The sequence below is a fragment of the Musa acuminata genome, chromosome BXJ1-6 (assembly GCF_036884655.1).
Source record: "Musa acuminata AAA Group cultivar baxijiao chromosome BXJ1-6, Cavendish_Baxijiao_AAA, whole genome shotgun sequence".
Classification (NCBI taxonomy): Eukaryota; Viridiplantae; Streptophyta; class Magnoliopsida; order Zingiberales; family Musaceae; genus Musa; species Musa acuminata.
In genome coordinates this window covers 6315852-6336811 of record NC_088332.1, presented here as the reverse complement: position 1 = coordinate 6336811, position 20960 = coordinate 6315852, and the positions used below count along the sequence as shown (strand labels likewise).

The following is a 20960-nucleotide window of genomic DNA, read 5'->3' as shown; positions in this document are numbered from 1 at the left end:
GATTCGATTGTCTGCCGAGAGGTCAGCCTAATCTGATGGCCTGCAGCTCCAAGCATCCAATATTATGTCCCAAATGATGCATGGTGTCCAGACTTGAGCAGTTCTCCCTATCTGGTACTTTCTGGTGTGTTCTCTTATGTCACCAATTGTGCTCACATTGTTTCCCAGACTTGAGGGAATCAACAAGCAGCAGTAGCTGAAGCATGATGATGATGTGAAAGCTTGGACTCTGGTGGCACAGACCAAGTCGTTGCAGCCATGCATTCATCTGGCCCTCCTTTGTTCTTGAGATTTTTCTCTGCAGATCCTGTGTGGCCTTTATTTCTCCTGATGATGATGACCTTTTGGCATGGATCTACAGTGCAAACCAGGAAGAAGATAGGCTGCAGATAACTATTCACCTGCTCCCTACTTGTGCAGGAAGATGACTCCTCCATTTTCTCTTGGACACAATCCATCACACTCAATTAATATCAGGAGAAAGATGTCTGCACAGTGCAGGTGATAAGAACAATGAGCACATCCCATGTCAAAAGCAAAACCTAATCTTGAAGCTGAAAGCTTTTCATGAGATGTATGCGTATAGAATTACTCCACTTCCACACTTTTCTAATCATCAAAGATTTAGTTCCCTTATAAGCCAATTAGAACTGCTTTGATTTCACTCATTTTTCTTCTGCTATAACTTATTCTGATATGTGAACATCAAAGTTAAATTGCTAAATGACATATTGTAAATAGGCCAAAGATTTATTTAAGCATTAGTGGGAGAATATGTAATGACTTTAAGAAACTGCAAATGGTTCTATGTGTCACATCAACCACAAATCTATAGAAGCTACTTGCCCACTTTGGTGGCCAGAACTTGGAACTAAATTCTCCTCCATTTCTTGTGTACATTTCAAATCTTTTGTCATTGCCAAGAAACTTGTGAAGAAAATATTGTAGAGTGGTTGGTATGTCATCAACAGATGGTCTCTTCTCCCTTCTCCCTTCAAACTCATAAGTCTTCCCTGACCAAATGCCACATGAACATGATCTCATACTTGATACTGAGGTTGCTTACTGAAGCTGGGATGAATGATTCAAAGCTGGGATCTGACCTCAGATTGAAGATTTCATGGAACAGAGACAAACTAGATGATACTGATGGATGCCATCTTAAGCCCTTGCTCCTTTAACTCCTTGACCATTCTTGTTCTTGAAATTTTTAGTGAGGTTTGGCTTTAAATTATTGCTTGTTTGATCTTTTGAGTCTATAAAAAGGCCTGAGTCATCTGTTAAAAGCACAGGTTCAGAGATCCATATAGACATCCTAGCAATCACATCTCAATGTTCAACCATGAGGTTGACATTGTTTCATTCTCCCTGGTTGATGCATTGAGATCATCTCCATTCATTGACCTTGACATGTTAAGCAGCAGATCTTCTTCAAAACATGATGACCATCAACTAGGATCATACAGCCATTGCATAAGAAAGAACCAAAATGATTTCTCAAAAAGAGAATTAATGTTTTAGCTCATCTGTTCATATTTTGGGTGCTTTGCCTACCTCCACTACCATCATAACCAACACAATCATCAACCTGTTGTGGTTTGGCTTTATATTTGGCATGTTCTTCTGGATTTACTATTGAGTTTATTCAAACAAAATCTATGGAAAAACAATTTGTCAAATTAAAAGCCCATAAACTCTTTGCTGATATTTAAGGATCAAGTTATACAGGCTAGAATGTCATTCTCATGAGGATGCATGGTGCTTGTAGAAATTGTTCCAGTTGTTTCAGCAGTGAAGACAAGATTGAAGTCAATCCAACATGTTTCACATCAATCTTTCTTTTTAGTTTAACATTCACCAACTCCAGTTGGATTAATCAAACTTGAGAGCTGACACAGTACTTAATGGGGCCCAATTGGCTCTTTCTTTCCTTAATTTTTTTCTGAAACCTTTCCTCAGCTTAGTATTTGTCTATTGGAAAACATGTGAAGAAGAAAGAGAAGCATTAGTTTCTTTACAGTGTTTTTATGGAGATTAACTCCTTAACTCTTCATGTTTTGTATTTTAATGCTCTAATTGTTTTCATTTTCATATTAATTCTTCTAATCTTAAGTCATTGATGATATGTTATTGACTAACTGTAAAAAGAAATTGTTTTAAGAATGGGATATACTGTTAGATTAATTACTTACTATCAACTAAATTAAGGACTAATGTGAAAATATAATTAATTGAAGGATTAATACGCTAATCCAGCATTATCTTTATCTTGATCAAAGCAGTTGGCAACAAATCCATATGCGCTGTGCAAATATAAAGAATTAAAAGGGTGAAAACGCTAATCTGGTGGAAGATATCTCAGGGACTAATATGCACTATGTTATGCAAATACGAAGAGTTTCAAGGATGAGAACGCTAAATCCAGTAGAGTCTCCGCGAGGGACTAATGTGCAGAGAGCTGTTCATTTCAGTGCCGTCGTATCGATCATGGCAGGTGGCGTCGACTCCATTTGCATTATTTTTGTGTTGGCGAAAGCTTATTGATTGCTCGGCTATTGCGATGTGATCGCATCAAGCTCGTCATGGCAGTGAGACCCACCCATCCCTGTCCCTGATCGAAGGCGCCAAAGCACAGCCAATGGCCTGCCTGAAGCTGACCTGTTTCATACTCAAGACTCAACCCATCTCTTTCACTCTGCCACACACTTCATATCAATTCCTCCTCCTCCTCTCTGGCCTTCCATCTGATACATCCTGTGGGCTGTGCCTGCAGCTACAGAAGCGAAGGTATGCCACCTGAACTGAATTCTTCTTGTTCTGGTATGTTTCTATTGTGTAATGTAAATTCCAGCTAATGATACCTCTTTGGCTTTAGCGATTTGGGTGAGAAATCATCCGGTTATGAGTGGCATCGACCACTTAATTAGCTTCGATGTTTGCTTCCTCTTAAAGTAAAGAAAGAAAAAAGATCTTTTGTAGTTCATTGAAAAGGAAAAATGGGGTTTCAATGATGAATGAGATAGCTACAATCAAAATAGCAGAGAGTCACAGGTAGCAGGAAGATGCAATAGGGGTAATCCATAATTCCATATGGTAGGAAGATATCCATGTTGATGCAAAATGATTCTTGCATGTGGAAGAACAGATTGGAGCCGTGTGAATTATTGTGCCTGTGAATTTGGCCCAAATTGATTGAAAGATAAGGCGTTGGTAAATGTTCTTCATTTGTTCAAGATTTCTAAACAGCCAGCAAATTGGTTTGCTGGAAATGATATGATTGAGAAAATCCTCGAGTTACGAGGGGCTGATGCTGTGGGATGGGTTCATAAATAAGTAGCAAAAGAGTAGGTCTTGAGGAAGTTGGTCAAATTACGAGGCAATAAAGATGACATATACCTTTGTCAGTATAACCACGCGAGAAGTGCTAAGATGTTTGTTCTGTTCCTTTTTTTTCTCTTTATTTTTAGTGAATTAAAAGATTGTCACTCAACTTGATGCTTTAATTGATAAACTATGTCGAGTTTTATCTAATAAGATTTTTTTTTAACATATCATGTGGTTTATGAAGTTGTTTATCATGTTTAAAACACAATATAAATCTGTTCGTGCAGTATATTCTGATCTACCAGAGCATATTGAAAGTGTTCTTCGGGTTGGAAATGGCTTCTTATTTCCGATTTCCAGAACTTCTGTATATAAGGTAAATTATCCATATATCAGATACGATAGCTTTGATGTCAGCAATTTAGTCCAATGCAATCTCGATGTGTACTGGTAGCATAGAGTGAAGTTTTCTGGTCCTTCTCATGGTGGTTATCCTTCCTTAAATGGTGACAAAAGTAAATTCGAGATGATAGTTAATGGAACGCTCGAGGAACTCCCAAAAGCTCCAGTATGATTTAGCAGAAACTAGAAATGATGGCTTTGGCCCTGCAAACCAAACTCTTAAGCAATCTCCATTGAGCTCCAGTCACACCAATTCTAGATCTGCAGAATTTGTTGCATCGGATAGTGCTAGGCATGCCTTGAATTACTCATTTCAAACTGGTGAGGAGTTCTCCATTGAATTCATGCGAGATAAGGCAATTCCAAAGAGGCCTTATATTCCAAATCCTTCTCGACATCAAATCTCTAGCTCCAACTATGTGGACTTGAGAAGAAGACGGGCCATCTCTAATGCAGAACCTGGAAGTGAATCAGATATTCCAGGTCTTGCCTCTGAAAATAAAGCACCATCAAAAAAAATAGAGAAGAAAGGATTTGTTGAGACCAACGACAAAAGTTACCTTGCATTAACAAGGACACTGTCACATGCCCCAGCTGGTAACAGTAGTTATCGAGGATTTCATCCTCGGTATGCTTCATCAGATCCTTCACCAACAGGAGTGAAATTCCTATGCAGTTATGGTGGTAAATTCCTACCTCGACCGAGTGATGGAAAACTCAGATATGTGGGAGGTGCGACACACATCCTCCGAATTAACAAGTCCATGTCCTGGGAAGAGCTCATGCAAAGAGCAAGAAGAATGTACAACCAAACTTTTGTTATCAAGTGTCAATTGCCTGGGGAAGATCTGGATGCCTTAATTTCTGTGCACTGTAATGATGATTTGCAGCATATGATTGATGAGTGCACTGTTTTAGAAGACAGTGAGGCATCACAAAGGCCTAGGATGTTTCTGTTCTCCTCAGATGACAGTGATATCATGCATTTCACTCTTGGCACCATGGAGGGGGATTCTGAAGCTCAATATGTTGCAGCTATCAATGGTTTAGAGGCATCTGTTGACACTTCAAGTCTTCTAGGCTTGCAAAGTATGTCAGCCGGTGACTTCAAAAAACACCCAGAATTTAAAGACTACAACAAAAGGCATAATGCTGAAGGTCCATACTCTGCCATCCATCATCATGACACGTACCGGAGTGATGGAAATGGGATTCCAACTTCTGCATCCACTATTGAAACTTATGCAAAGCCACTCAATAAACTTCTTAATGCTCACTGGAGTGGAACTGAAGATTTCTCTGTTGGCATCTCAAGTCAAGACCAAAATGAAGAAAATAGGGAGGCAAAACCCATAGTAAAAGGCTTGAGCCAGCAAATAGATCCAGCAAAGGAAAATCAATCAGGACATAGATTTTCTTCCCCAGTGCAGCAGCATGGTGTTTCACTTTCATATTTGCAACTTGAAACACCCTGTGGAACTTCAGCCTCGGATTTTGAAACTTCTTCAAGGCATTGGATGGAGATTTTAGAAACTCAGGTGTCACTACCACCTGACACTAGTGTTAGTGCTGGCAAGAGTAGTATGCCTCAAGAACATGTCCAACCTTACACTTCTGCTGGAGAAGTTACCACTGAATGTTCTGATTATAAGCCTAAGATAACTGCCCTTGTCTCTGAAGATTCACATCCAAGGGTCTCAAGAGTATCTTTTAAGGATCAGATGCCAATAAATCAGGAAGAGTTATTAATTAAGTTATCAAACTTTAATGATCAAATTGGTTCTCACAAATCAGAACTTGATCAATTCTCCCATAAGAAGCAACAACTAGTTGGACTTTTAGTTCCTGTGCCCGTAGAAGACCTGTCTTCTGAATCTGATATCTTATCCATTGCAGCAAATCCACTGAGGTCTAATCCTACAAGTACTTGGAATGATGTGAAAGAAATCGAAAGATGTGAAACTTCAGTTTCAGTTATCCAAAGGAATCAAGTTGGCATTGTATCCATAGCACAGACACCAGAAAATTCCAATTGTCCTCATGAACCTATGAGTGGCAGTAAACCCTTGACAGAGCACTGTGCATGTAATCATGAAGAAGCTGTTGTCCCTTCATCATCTCACCTAGCGTCCAGCCAGACTGTCAATGCAAGAAATAGGACTTCTGAATTACACAGGAAGGTTGAGAAGCCTGAGAGGGACTACACTCCATCATCGGTGGCTGATGAGAAAAACACTTTAAAGAAGTTTAGGATCTGGAATGAATCTGATATGAGCGGAAGCCAAGAGAGTTCCAGTTTTGATGGTAAGATATTTATGCCTGATATTTGTTCCCAAGATCCTCTTGTTGAAGAATCAGAAGCCACAAAACCAAATTCTCCATCTTCAAGCATAGGAAGCATCCTGAAACAGAAGGAAAATCCAACACTTCTTTCTAGCAAGCTGTGCAAGGAGGAGATAACTACCACAGTTAGAAAGTTGGACACTGCAAGGAAACATGCTGATACTCATCTGGGCAGGGATGCAGGAATTGCTTCTCAAGGGAATAGTTCTCTTCCTACTACGAAACACAATGACCCTCTTAATTATACTAATTCTCAATTTCTTCCTGATCTAGTCTCCAATTCTTTTTCCAAGGTTAAAACTTCTGAGGAGCCTTCTAATTCAACTACCTCAAGTAAGCATAATGTCATAATCGGCTTGGATATGCCAAGTGGTGAAAGTCAGTATTCTCTTTTGAATTTGTTCAATGATGAGTTTTCAAGCAAAGATGTCACATTTATGAATCAAAAGCAAGTTCACGAGGAACATTTTCTTACTGAAATTGAAGGGTCGCATTCTGGTCAACTTCATTTTGCTCCTTTAGAAGATGAAGTCATGTTTGGCCAGAAGAATCCTCAAATTGATTTTGATGAGGTAATGCAATGACAATCATCCAGCACCATGGAATTAATGTGCAACACCCAGTTTAATCATTTATGGTGGTCATGGCTTTCAGGTAGACAGTTCCCTTGCAAATGTTGGAGAAAACTTAAGAACAGCACTCTTGGAGTATGAGGTAGTTTTTTTTGTGTTGTTAAGGTGTTTGTATGTCTCAATTATATTCTTTGTGCAGACAATTTTTCCAATTTTTGTTGCATACAGGAATGTGTATCTGATAAGAAGGAAGTGAATGAGCCAGGAACTGATGTTTCTATGGAAGTTCCACATCTAAGAAACGTGCAGGTTTGTTGATGAATATCTGTATAGCCAGCATTAATTTTTTGGACTTTGCAAGCTGAAGCACCTTCCATCTGGCATTTGATCATAATTATTGGGTTTTCCACTTTTAGTTATACAAAAGATATGGTTGATTAATGTTACTGTGTACACCGAGGCTTTTGTTCAAACACCAGACAGCATACCAGAGCTGATTCTTAAAACTAGCAATGCAGTATACAATTAGTCGATTTATTTTTCTTCAATAATTTTCCATGCTACAATGATTTTGTTTTTCAGTTTTTATTTTACATTTGTATTGGGTTGTTCAGACCTGTTTTTCCCTTAACTTCCCATGGCAGTCTGCAAATTCAGGTGTTCTACGAACTTTCCATGACCAGCAATTCTGTTGTTCTAGTTTACATTTCTAATGCATTTCTTTACTACTATCCTTGACTTCTTGTGATGTCATGATAGCAGATTATAAAGGATGAAGATCTTGAGGAGCTGCGAGAACTGGGTTCTGGCACATATGGAACTGTGTACCATGGAAAATGGAGGGGCACAGATGTAGCCATTAAGCGGATAAAGAATAGTTACTTTACTGGTCAATCATCACAAACAGACAAAATGGTGATGTTCGAGGCCAAATGAATCATTTGAGCCTTCTTTTCCTTTCGTTGACTGTTGAGTATTAAACATGTGCATGTGAACACTAGTTATATGAATGAATTGAGAAGCTGACATTATTAAGAGAGTTTCCTTTATGGTAAATAAATTTAGTGCTTGTCTTCCAGATATTAGGTTTTTGGCGTGAAGTGGGTATCCTATCAAAGCTTCATCATCCAAATGTTGTAGCCTTTTATGGAATTGTAAAGTATGAACCAGGAGGAACATTGGCAACTGTGACAGAATTTATGCCTCATGGCTCTCTCAAGCATGTTTTACGGCGCAAAGACAAGTACATGCTTTTTTGTCACACTACTTTTTCAATATTTTCATTTGCATATTGCTAATATCTTATAATGAATCTCTTAGGTATCTTGATTTCCGTAAGCGGTTATTAATCGCAATGGATGCAGCTATTGGTATGGAATATCTGCATTCAAAGAATATTGTACATTTTGATCTGAAATGTGATAACTTGCTTGTAAACCTCAAGGACCAGTCCAGACCTATTTGTAAGGTAATTGAAAATATTCAGATGCGTGAATATTTCATTTGGCCTACAAGATCTGCTTAATCCCATGTATCAATCATTTATATTTCTATGTATATATACCAAGTAATCTATTGGAATCTGATAATGCCACCCCATGTCGAATTAAGATTTGGTACTTGTCTCATCCAGGTCTGTGATTTTGGCTTGTCAAAAATGAAACTACACACCATGGTTTCTGGTGGTGTGAGGGGAACACTTCCATGGATGGCCCCAGAATTGCTCTATACCAGCGGCAACAAGGTGTCTGAAAAGGTAATTAGATCAGTTTTTGTAATTTGAACAGCTCCATTGTGAGTTCGATTACAACATAGTGTCGCATTAAGGAAAACCAATTTTGGTAGTTTTTGTCATTTATGGAAGCTAAAATTGTATGCATTAGCTAGTCGCATTTGCTTCATGGAAAATTCTCAGGGAACATGCTTGATTAGTTTCGTTATATTAACTGCTAAGATAGACCTGATAAAATTGTATGCTCTTTAAAACCATGACAATAGAAGCATCTCACAGTTGACAAAAAGCACCCTCAGTATTATGAAACAATCTAGTAATTCAAGTGGCAGGAGGCCTCAAGAAAAGCATGTTAATATACATATATGGTGATTATATAGTCAGAATTTCACAAAATTAAATTCCTTTTTTTTTTTTTTACCTTTTCTTTCTTTTGATTGTCTATGCATTACCCGGGATCATTTCTTTTTTCAAATCACATTTACATCTTTCATATCCCACTCCACTGACCTGCATTTCTAGTTTAGGCTAGTTGACCTTTTAACATTTCGAAATGACAGCATAAGCATACATTCTGTGATCTGCCTCACCTGCGATTGGAGATCAAGATCACCATAATGATTGTCCTAAAATATGTTCACTGCAAAATTGTTTTGATATGTGAAAATTATAATGTATGACAAATATTTGTTTCTGTTTCACATTGAAAACAGATTGATGTATATTCCTTCGGCATTGTCATGTGGGAGATTCTCACTGGTGAGGAGCCTTACGCAGATATGCACTATGGAGAGGTTATAGGTATGCTTATGAAACTTAATCTGAAACAGCTTCATCGGTTTGCTAACGTAACATTCGCCGGATGCGTTAATCACATATGCAATAATAGCTTTTCTTAATGATCTCCTTGAATGGTATCTCTGATATTTTCAATTTGAAAAATGATACGGTGTCATTGTAAGACCAATGAACACTTTAAAAACTTTGATATTTTCATCTTTTAGCAGATGATTTGTCAAAGAGCATCATGAACTTCTCAGCTAGACATAACATTGGGTTCTAATATTGTCCTAAGCGTTCATGAGAGATACAGACAAAAAGATTCAGAGTAATTCATTATTCAATTTTTGTTCTTCCTTTGGTATCCATTCTCAAAGCTAGAGTTCATTTGTACTTCCAGGCATCAATCATGTCAGATTAGCAATCAGCTATTAGATTCCTGAATAGTGTTTCTACACATAAATGAACTGACAAGCTCTTGGTCTTCCTTATAAAGAATTTTAGATGCCTTACTCAACATTTATACTGTAAATGCAGGAGGTCTTCTACATAATACATTGAGGCCTCCTGTGCCAGTTTCATGCAACAAAGACTGGAGAAATCTAATGGAACTATGCTGGGCAGCCGATCCTGAGCAACGACCAACATTCACCCAAATCGCCAACTGCCTATGCTCCATGTATAAAGCCAGTCAAACTAGGGCATCCAGTTGACAGTAGATACAATTACAAACTCTTTCAATTTTATTTGCCCTTGATTTAGTTGGGGTACTAAATTGCGACCTCCCAGGTAACATTGTTGGGCTTGAATATAAGACCTTCTCTTTTCTTGGTGGAGAAGCTGTATGTTTGCATAATGTGAAAAACACAAAAGTATGTATCACTATTGTTCTTCCTCGTTTATGTACTGGTTTTTCTTGTTCTAGAAACAATTATTAGGCTGTTCTTAAGAAGTAAAACTTGTTAGTACATCTACAAACATCCACTGAACCAACAAGATGACATAGTCATCTTCAATCTCAGTATTTGAGAGCTTTTGTAACCTTCAAACAGAGAAAACTTCATCTTCACAACTTGACCAAGATTGATCCTTTTTTCAACTATTGTGTCCATCTGCAAATTGTGTTAGAATGCATCTATAGTGATTGAACACAGCAGTTCTATTATTGATTGTGGCATGTTCTTGAGCTGGTTGCAGGTGCTTTTGCTCCATTCCATGCCCACAAGACTTGGATGTGACTGTCATTACAAGGAAGCACATTGTGTGTGTCATTAATGATGAGAGGTGGCCTTTATGATCCAACCGCTTCATGAAAGATGCAGAAATGGTGTTGATTGTTCATTGTGGGATCACAATAAGGTAAGACACTGAAGCAATTTGTCTCTCTCTCTCTCTCTCTAACAATTCAGAAAATCTGAATTGCAATCATGGATTGGTCTCAAATCTGAACATGTGAAGTCAAATAATAAACCCAAGGCTCACAATTATATTTACAGCTGGTATTATCGGTCATTGTTCGGACCGATATTGTATCGGTTTGTATACGATGCACTAATTTTCGATTACCAAACTTCATAAAAATCCCAAAAAACTTTCAAGAATAAGGTTTGCATCATCCTAGCACTAAATATCATATCATACCAGAGGTTAATTGAACCAAACAAAGATTAATACAAAAAAAATTTCGATGACAGTCAAGACTATAATTAGAAATCAAAAAACACAATGACACAACATGGTGTAAGGAAAAAGGTGGTTCAAATGTTGAAACAACAAGGAGGTGATCAGCACATATATTGAATAAGAAACACCCAAAGTCAATGGTCCATGCTGATCACAACCTTTTGAATCAGAGAGTAAATGTAGTAATCAGACTGATAATATGGTGAAATATTTTAGTGACCAAATCCAAGCATAGGGAGTTCATGTTCTTTTATTGACATACCAAAAAGTGGCAAGACCTGAACTTGCAGTGGTGGTAATATGGGAAGCAGAATCAGTTAATTATTTGTATAATCATTTTCATATTATATAATATATTTATATTAGAGATGAAAACAAAAGGGGATGTAGCTCAAACGGCAGAGTGCTCGCTTTGCATGCGAGAGGTACGGGGTTCGATACCCCGCATCTCCATTTAAAATTTTAACTTCCTTTTAAAATAAATGCTTTTCTATGATTTTTTCCGTTTTTAATTTCTTTTATATGATGCTATATATTTTTCTAAAAATATTATTTTCTAACAACCTATTCTAGTTTGTTTTGTGATATTTCTATATCTCAAAAATCAAAATTAGTTTCAGGAATTTTTATTTTAATATTCATTGTTTTTTGCTTGTAATTGATTTTTTGTGATGTTCTTTTTCTTATAAATAAAGAATATTTTTAGTAGAAATATTTTCTTAAATTACTTTTTTTCTACGAAATATTTTATCTTTTTATTTTTTATGATGTAATTTATTTTAGACAAAAAAATTATTTTCTAATTAATTTTTGTGGTGATCTAATTCTCAAAATCAAAATTAGTTTTTTAACTTCCTTTTAAAATAAATGCTTCACTTAATGATGTTCTTTTAAGAAAAAAAATAGTTTCTTTTCTATGAATTGTTTTCTGTTTTTAATTGCTTTTTATGATATATATATATATATATATATATATATATATATTTTAAACAGAAAATTATTTTCTAACAGCCTATTCTAGTTTGTTTTTATGATGTTTCTATTTCTCAAAATCAATTTGAAAAATATTATTGATTGGATAACATATTTGGAATGTTATACTCTCATGTAAAATTTATTATTATTATTTTTAATTGGAACCTATATCAATTCTATGAGGTTTACTTTCCCACTGAATATTTACAGAAGACTTAATTAAGTACATGATCTTCCTTATAACAAGCAAACAATACTTAATAAGAAAAATAGTCTCCTTCTATGTGCCAATAATCAGATTATATCATCCATGATCATGTAAATTTTGGCCAACTATATAACTGAATATGATAAATTATAAAACAATATTGGATATTGAGTCTCTTCTCCAGCCTAATTTTGGTTTTGGTTTTTCTCCAGAAGACTAGAACAAGAACAATGGATTAGATCACTGTTCTCCATGTCTCAATTCTTCAAAATATCTTTAAATTTTTATTATTAGTGTTAATCATGACTAGGTGAAGGATCATAGTATTTTATAAAGGCAAGTATGCTGTTTTCAAAATATGACAAGGATGGATGTGCAAGAACTCATATATTTATGCTTGTAATACATGTTGCTAAATCATATGTATTTATTTTTGTATCTGTCTTCAACTTCTTCTTGCAGCAATACAAATAGGAGAGTGTGTCATGTTATTATGGATGGGCTCAGTGGACATTCCAATAGGGGATTCCACTACTTCACAAATGGCTAACATGCTACCCCATCAACTCATACCAAAAGTCATATGGGTTGGTGGAGAGACACAACACTCAAGTTTATGGGAGTCACTGATGCAGTGCTTGCATAGGCATTCCTGCACTTGAAGAGGAACTGCTACCATATGCTTGGAGGGACTTACAAAGGCAACTCCATCACCAGAATAAGACCTCTCTCATCAGCTCCCAAGGGTGACTTCTAACACCTGTGTTCATCAGTAGGGATGAGAGGTTGGAACTTTTTTGGTAGTGCTGTCAACTACACCTTATCTACAAAGAATTATCATCAGGTAAATGATGGGTATGCAGAAAGGAAATATGTTGTTCCTACGGTACAAATAGGCTTTTATTCCTATCTATATTTTATGGTAGGAGGATACATGGAAAATAATTCCTTTTTGTTCTGAGCCAAAGACAAATGATTAGGCATATTTGAATCTCAACTCATTTGATAATTATATATAATATCTTACAATTCTTTATGACGAATGATGTTATGACCAATAAATATAACTATTTGAAATGATAATACAAACTAATTTATTGGTGTAAATAAGTCTCTTCTCGGAGAAATTGATATTTGCAATAAAATTACTATAAATTCATGAGATAATCATATTAATTATTTTTTTCAAACTCTTTGATAAACGACTCTAATATATTATCATCATGTCAATATTTTAGTTGTGAAAATTTATTAGATGATATTTTTAGCCCTAAACTCTTGATAAGTGAGATCTAATACATCAATTCTAATTTGAACAAATCTTTTCTAAACTAAATTTGCTTCTGTTTGAATCCTTGCTTCATCATATTTATCTTCTGTCAATACAAGGAAGATATGCACTACTATAATTAGTCCATGAAGCACCCAATTCCTATTCTTCTTGAAAGAAACATCACATACTCCTATCTTTATCTTTTGTCATACTCCTATCTTCTTGATCTATTTGAGTCATTCTAATATCCTTGACACATATTTCTAGTCTTGAGTATAAGCTAATTAAATTTAGCTCTGTAATCTTGTGTGTGTATATATATATATATAGGTTCCCTACTTGTTATTCAAACACTGAATTACAACACAGTAGATCAAGTTTTTCAGTTAAAATATATTTTATATTGAGAATCAAAAAGGATTTGGATATCTTAAATGGATTCAGATAACAAATCATGTTCACAAATATCATATAAGAATTGTGTTGCTAATCAAGGTTGTTCCTTTACTGAAGGTTAACTTTGATAGATGGTAGAAAGGTAAACTTTGATCCTAAGTACTTTTGTTCTTAAAAAGAAAAAGAAAAAGAAACTTTGATCATAAGGCCTAACCCTTGTGAATTGTTCAAACAGTGGTTAGTCTTCATTGTTCACTTCAGCTTTACCATTGAATGATGGGTCATAGATTCCAAAATCTTTGAATCAAATAGTCCAACACTTAAAAGAGGTGATTCCTTGTTTCACCTTTTCCCATTAACCTAGGTAAAACTTTGACCCTTTGGATTCTTGTTGATCTTTGGGGTGTCTTTCCTTTTCTCTCTCTCTCTCTCTCTCTCTCTCTCTCTCTCTCTCTCCCTTCCTTTTCTTCTTTCTTTGTATTTGATTTATGCTTCTTCATGGTTCAAAAATTGGAATATTGAAGTACATAAAAATTGAACAAGGATGCAACCATTACTATCATTATTGCCATTAGTTTCTAGTTCCCAAATCACTCTTCTTTCAACTCATCAAGCCACTTCCTTGCAGCCCATTTGTACTTGGGGGAGTGTTGGGTCACCTCAGTCATCTTTCTTTAGCAACATAAACTATCAACCTTTGATGCATCAATTTTTATCCCACAAACTAAAATAAATGGGCTAAAATTTTGATGCTACATTGTGGTTTGCCTCAATAATACTAAACCTATCATTTAGTAATTCAATTGGTGATATAGAATTGATGTGGTCAATCTTATAATTGATTTAAAGATGTACTTGTTCCATATAATTTTATGAATATTAACATGATGATCTTCCAACAAATATGTTCTAATTTGCCACAGTTAAGATTTAAAGGTTCCTTATGATAGAGATAAATAGGGCTATTGAAGACTACCACAACCCATTAAAAGTCATTATCATCCCCCTCTAATTATCACAAATTATAGTGGCAAAATAACAAGAATCAACCAACAAATATGCCATTCTGAATCAAAATAATAGCAATGCTGAAATATTTTGACTTTTAACTCATTACTTCTATTATAATCATATTGTCTAAAAATTATAATTAATATCATATGAAATATAGATTTATTATAACAAAAATTTCCATAATCTTTTTGGTGATGTATCATATTCACTTATCGCGACGAACTAATCAATGAAGATGTCATTTGTCAATAGTAAGATCTTGATATTAAATTACATCTTCACCGTATATTATTCGAAAAAAAGAAAAAGAAAAAGAAGAAAGTAAGATAATAATATATTAATCATATCAAACATGTTCGATGAACCAAAAGCTCATGAGAGTTTAAGTGGACCTGCCAAATCTACAACCTGGTTTGGTGTCATTATTTATTGTGGGTCATGACAAGAACAAGGTTTGCCTTTACTGCCTTCACACCAATTACTCACAACACAAGCATTCATGTGAAATCATCTCAGATGAAGACCTTTAGGCAGCAACCCCTTCTTCCCCTTTCATCTTTTCCCTCTCGAGTTGATGTCAAACCCAACATCATGACCATGGTGATCACATTGCAACCTCCATCAACAACAAAATACAAGCTCCAAATCCCATTCACAATGAATTGGTCTCCCAACCTCACAATCATTTCAGATTATGCCCACTTCAATCGATTTTAGCGCTCACTCAACCCTATCAACAAACATGTATATGGTGATTATGTAGATTAATCTAATTCAAGTACCAATGAGTACAAAGTACCCATACAAAGAGATCCACTACATTTAAATACCAATAAATATCACCAAATCCTTCATTTCCTCTTAGTTAGTACAAGGAATGCTTTGATATATAAAACACCTATTGAGTATCTCAACAAATTTTGATTGGATATAATAATTTTTTATGTTTATTTTATAAATAGGAGTGGGATTTAATCCGATTATTAGTTGACAGCTTAAAAAAAATAATTATCATAAAATCAAATTAATCCCCAGAGGATAACTATAGGATCAGCTGTCTCTGTTAGAACAGGGTTTAGGTAGGGCCAACGAGTACCGTTATGGGGCCCTTGTTGGGACCACGGACACCTGTCCCGGTAATGTGAACGGTGTTGGGTACAGTGTACGTGATGCGTATGCTTTGTCCCCTGGGGGTTGAAGTTGGAACAAAGGGACATGTCCGATAATTAAGAGATTTAATGGGGGTATTATCGTCAATGTAGTGTAATTAATACTGCTATATATATATATTATTACCACCTATATTTTCTCTCTCTCTCTCACTCTCTCTCTCTGCTCCGGTCGCAGCTGCAACGTTTCCCCAAGCGAAGGGTAAAGCAGCAGCGGCAGCTCACGCCTCCTCCTGCTTCTCTCACTTCTCGCTTCCTAATCCTCTCTTTCCCTTAAAGAAACCGCCTTTTTCGTCTATTTCTTCCGGTTTTCGTCCTCGGCTTCGATTTGGATATCGATTTGCTTCGTTTGGTGTGTTTTTTAGGGAGTTATCGGAGGTCCGGGGAGGACAGAGGCGCTGGATCTGCATTTATCAGCCAAGGAATGCGCTTCGCTATCGCCGGAGATTTAGGGCTTGCGATCGCAGGGGAGCGCGCGGGGGCGTAGAATGCGGCGACCCGCTGACGACGACGGCGACTCGGCGGAGGGAGACGGCGGGGATGAGGTGGCTGAGGATCGAGAGAAGCCCCCTGTTCAGATGAGGGGCAGATCGCAGGGCGGAGGCGGGCGGAGGGTGGCCCCCACGGTCTGCCCCGCCAACGATGAGGAGGCGGGGGACGCGGTGGTCGAGAAGGCCCTGCCGAACGGGGACCTATACACCGGGGGGTTCGTGGGGAGCGCGCCGCACGGGCGGGGGAAGTACCTCTGGGTGGACGGGTGCATGTACGAGGGGGAGTGGCGACGGGGAAAGGCTGCTGGGAAGGGGAAGTTCTCGTGGCCTTCTGGTGCCACCTTCGAGGGTGAGTTCCGGTCCGGTAGGATGGAGGGCTTAGGCACCTTCATCGGGGCTGACGGCAATACCTACCGCGGCCAGTGGGTCGCCGACCGCAAGCACGGGTTCGGGAGCAAAGCCTACGCCAACGGAGACTACTACGAGGGCATGTGGAGGCGCAACCTCCAGGAGGGCCAAGGACGGTACATCTGGCGGAATGGCAACCAGTACATCGGTGAGTGGCGAGGCGGTGTCATCAATGGCCGCGGCGCCCTTATCTGGGCCAACGGCAACCGATACGACGGCCAGTGGGAGAACGGCGTCCCCAAGGGCAGCGGCGTGTTTACCTGGCCTGACGGTAGCTGCTACGTCGGCAGCTGGAGCCACGGCGAGCCCATGGCCCTCAACGGGACCTTCTATCCCGCCCCCACAACCGCTCGGAAGGAGACCCCCGGGAAAAGCAGCTCCTTCTTTCATTTGGATGATGAGTTGGTGGTGCCGATGACACCACTGGTTCCGTTGTCTGGGAAACTTTCTTCAATCGACGGTGGAGCACCTGGGAGAGGGAGCTCGGCAGCAGAGAAGAGCTTCCCCAGGATCTGCATATGGGAGTTGGATGGCGAGGCTGGGGACATTACTTGCGACATCATCGACACCCTTGAGGCAGCAATGCTTTATAGGGATGGATCGACCTTCGACCAGAGCAGTGCCACCCTCATCGGCACAGTGCAGCAGCGACAGAATCCCTGCTGCTTATCAACTCATGAAGTGAAGAAGCCGGGTCAGACAATATCGAAGGGACACAAGAACTATGATTTGATGTTAAACCTTCAACTAGGCATTAGGTAGATGGTTAAAAAGTTTTCGGTTTTATCTATTGTCGGCATTGTCCTGAGAATGTGGTTGTTGAGCTGCTTGGTCAATTTGATTTTTGGAACAGATACTCAATTGGGAAACCAGGTTCAGCACAGCTGAGGGAGCTGAGGCCATCAGACTTTGATCCAATGGAGAAGTATTGGACGAGGTTTCCTCCAGAGGGATCGAAGATTACTCCGCCACACTTGTCAGTTGAATTCCGATGGAAGGATTACTGCCCCATGGTCTTTAGGTATATATTTGTGTTATTCTTAACTCAAAGGAGTTTGCATTTTTGGGTGATGAAATTGTTGGCATGGCTCTTGGATTGCAGGCACCTGAGGAAGTTGTTTTCAGTGGATCCAGCAGATTATATGTTGGCTATTTGTGGAAATGATGCTCTGAGGGAGCTATCTTCTCCTGGGAAGAGTGGAAGCTTCTTTTTCCTGACCCAGGATGATCGTTTTATGATTAAGACAGTAAAGAAATCTGAAGCGAAGGTGAGACAGGCAGCTCCTTTTTCCTCCTTTAGGTATTATTTATCATGATTATTGATCGTACTGGTCTCCTAGTGCTGGTTCACCTTCTCTGAATTACTGAATTAATTTGACTAGAAAGATAGATTTTTCTCAGTTGGTAGTACTTTAGTACACACTTCCTTTTTCCTAGGAACAATGTATTGCCCTTGATATTCATTCCTTCATTTGATTTGCAATACATGTCCAGGTTCTCATTAGGATGTTATCCAGTTATTACCGCCATGTATGTCGGTATGCAAACTCGTTAGTCACAAGATTCTATGGTGTGCATTGCGTGAAACCTAATGGTGGTCAAAAGGTACTCTGATATTAGGCATGAGCTTGCATGTGTTGCTTCCTGTTTTACAGCAATTGCTACATGCATTAGTTATTCTCCAAATTATGATGCATGTATGTTGGTTGGAAGTCAGGTCCGTTTCATTGTTATGGGTAACTTGTTCTGCTCGGAATATCATATACATCGAAGATTTGACTTGAAAGGTTCATCCCATGGCCGGACAACTGACAAGGCTGAGGAAGAGATTGACGAGACGACAACCCTTAAGGATCTTGACCTCAACTTTGTATTTCGCCTTCAAACATCTTGGTACTTAGAGCTTCTTGAGTAAGTTTACATTTCTAATAGCAGAAATGTGATTGTTTTTGTTATTTTTACTCTCCTCTCTGTGTTATTTGGTCTGATAGAACCTTAATACCTTAGACAAATCAAGCGAGACTGCGAGTTCTTGGAAGCAGAAGGAATTATGGATTATAGTCTTCTGGTGGGGGTTCATTTCTGTGAAGATGTCTCAGCATCTAAAACAAGCATATCACCATTTATTGGTTCACCAAGTAAGTCGATAATTTTTTGAACCCTGGTTACAGTCGTAAACAATTCATGGGATGGTTGACAGTGATCTGACCATAGTATTGATGCATGGTCAGAAATATATGGCAAAAAGGAAGCTTTTCAAGAAGGAGATGCCTGGCCAGACTTACGAGACTCAATGTCAACCTGTCAAGATGTGAATGGGATTCTGGACACACGGTACTCTTTTTGGTGTTGAGTTTGATGGTTGTTTTCTAATTGAGGAGGCTTAGTGTTGATTCTTTGAAAATACATTCTCCTTGAAGCAATGATAATAATGCCATGATGGTGGTGTTTCCTTTCCCTCATTTAAAAAGGGTGCTTTTAATTTAAGCTTCGTTCCTGCTATGCTAGAAAACTAGCATTCAGATGTCTTATCTTACTGCACTTTGATGTTAATTGTGAGTGCCATTTTTAAACCGGGCTTACCTTTTCCTAAAGAACTTGTGGTAGGGTAAGTTGCAGGTCATTATCTGTTACCACAAAAGATTGGGGATTGCTGTTTGTGAATCTTGTTTTGTGGATATAGCACTTGGAACCATTTAAATAACTGTATCTGCCTAGAATAAGCTGGTTTTATTTAATCTATTTTATGCTTTCATACATTGCATTAGGTTTAAACAAGTTGTCATTTCAGTCCACTAAAGATTCTGTGTCACTTTTAGGATTCTCTATCAACTAGTCGTCACCTAATGATATACTTCTGTTCCCATGGACAGAGTAATTGAATAAGTTTAAAACTTGTGGACTCTTAGCCTCTTCTAGAGGACCTGCGCAGTTTTAAGTGGTATGATGCAGTTGGTTCTCATCATGATGTAGCTCCAATGTCATGTACTTGGCTAGCACTGAATGAATATTGCACATCTGGACCTAAAAGTTTGCTCCATGTGTAGCAAAAAGAGAAAGCATAATCTCTTAATAGTCATCTGTATAATGATTGCTGTTCCTATTTCAAAGTTGGTTCTTAATATGACTGTTATGCTTAAAAAGTTTCTATAGTATCTTCTAATATCAAGTTCTCTTTGTTATGATCAGGAGACCCTTTATCCATCTGGGGGCAAACATGCCAGCAAAGGCAGAGCATGTCACAAGAAGTGAATCCGAGCCATTCGTAAGCGGTGTAGCATTGTCACCACCTACACAAAGCGGCAAGCTCCATGATGTATTCCTCTACTTTGGGATAATCGATATCCTTCAGGACTATGACATCACAAAAAAGTTGGAGCATGCCTACAAATCATTGCAGGCCGATCCCAATTCCATCTCGGCCGTGGACCCAAAGCTCTACTCTAGAAGGTTCCAAGATTTCATAAACAGAATCTTTGTGGAAAATGATTAGCATAACTTATCAGCTCATAGACCTTCAGATACGAGGCAGGGAGTTTGGCCGTCGGAATGACATGCATCATCAGCTCAACAGCAATCAAAGTAGTACATATATGTGCAGCTCTAGTTAATCTGAACACAGGAGCTTCAAAATGCCACAAAAGGGAAGAATTATGTGATTATAGAGGCAATTTTAAGTTTGCTACAGGTGGTGGGCGAGGCTGAATTTTGTAGCTCAGCCAATTTGTATATGGTTATTGGAGCAAGGGAGAGTTGGATTCCTTTTGTATCACCCTTTTCTTTTTTTCCCTAAAATAGGGAGGGAGTAGAATTCATTTGCTTCCTGAATAGAGAAGATTTTTTTTTAAGCAAGCTGTTGTTAGAGATATGGAATAAGGCCTGTACAGATGGATGTTGTTGTTGATGATGATGATGATATATGTATGATAGCATGGTAAAAGTTAATACTTATATGATTATGGCCTCCCTCTCTATCAGAGAATTCAGCTTCTTTTTGTGTGTTATTGTTCTTTCCTTTTCAGAACTTAAATGGTTGGAAACTAAGATTTTGCAGATGATGCAGGGAAGCATACACTACACTAGATGGACTTGTGTGTCAAATTGAGGGTTTGAGAAAAGAGCAGTGGGAAGAATGGCATCAAAAGAAGTGAAAAGTGTTGCATGTTGATCCCATCTGTTCTGTAGTATGT

The 20960-nt window shown here is 38.0% G+C and overlaps 2 protein-coding genes and 1 non-coding gene across 3 annotated transcripts; all 3 read left to right on the top strand.

The window, feature by feature from the left end:
• The first annotated feature begins 2547 nt into the window (after positions 1-2547).
• LOC103987105 (uncharacterized) lies at positions 2548-10055 on the top strand. Its single transcript, XM_009405304.3, has 10 exons — positions 2548-2787; positions 3612-6641; positions 6724-6783; positions 6870-6950; positions 7404-7556; positions 7721-7884; positions 7962-8109; positions 8275-8397; positions 9087-9174; positions 9691-10055. The coding sequence occupies exons 2-10, from the start codon at positions 3861-3863 to the stop codon at positions 9864-9866; spliced, it is 3774 nt and encodes a 1257-aa protein (XP_009403579.2). The 5' UTR covers positions 2548-2787; positions 3612-3860; the 3' UTR covers positions 9867-10055.
• A 1161-nt stretch (positions 10056-11216) lies between these two features.
• On the top strand, positions 11217-11289 carry TRNAA-UGC (transfer RNA alanine (anticodon UGC)). Its single transcript has one exon. It is a non-coding gene; the product is annotated as a tRNA-Ala (tRNA).
• Positions 11290-16020: 4731 nt separating this feature from the next.
• On the top strand, positions 16021-20723 carry LOC103987103 (phosphatidylinositol 4-phosphate 5-kinase 1). The gene is made up of 9 exons (XM_009405302.3): positions 16021-16073; positions 16237-17528; positions 17624-17791; positions 17873-18038; positions 18265-18375; positions 18488-18681; positions 18778-18908; positions 19002-19104; positions 19960-20723. The coding sequence occupies exons 2-9, from the start codon at positions 16360-16362 to the stop codon at positions 20261-20263; spliced, it is 2346 nt and encodes a 781-aa protein (XP_009403577.2). The 5' UTR covers positions 16021-16073; positions 16237-16359; the 3' UTR covers positions 20264-20723.
• The last annotated feature ends 237 nt before the right edge of the window (positions 20724-20960 follow it).

Excerpts from the sequence above, each read along its gene's own strand:
- LOC103987105 (XM_009405304.3), top strand. The coding sequence starts at position 3,861 with ATGGAACGCTCGAGGAACTCCCAAAAGCTCCAGTATGATTTAGCAGAA. Across the intron at positions 7,885-7,961 it reads GTTTTACGGCGCAAAGACAA|GTATCTTGATTTCCGTAAGC; the intron begins GTACATGCTTTT and ends TGAATCTCTTAG. Across the intron at positions 8,398-9,086 it reads GCAACAAGGTGTCTGAAAAG|ATTGATGTATATTCCTTCGG; the intron begins GTAATTAGATCA and ends CATTGAAAACAG.
- LOC103987103 (XM_009405302.3), top strand. The coding sequence starts at position 16,360 with ATGCGGCGACCCGCTGACGACGACGGCGACTCGGCGGAGGGAGACGGC. Across the intron at positions 18,376-18,487 it reads AACCTAATGGTGGTCAAAAG|GTCCGTTTCATTGTTATGGG; the intron begins GTACTCTGATAT and ends GTTGGAAGTCAG. Across the intron at positions 18,909-19,001 it reads ACCATTTATTGGTTCACCAA|AAATATATGGCAAAAAGGAA; the intron begins GTAAGTCGATAA and ends ATGCATGGTCAG.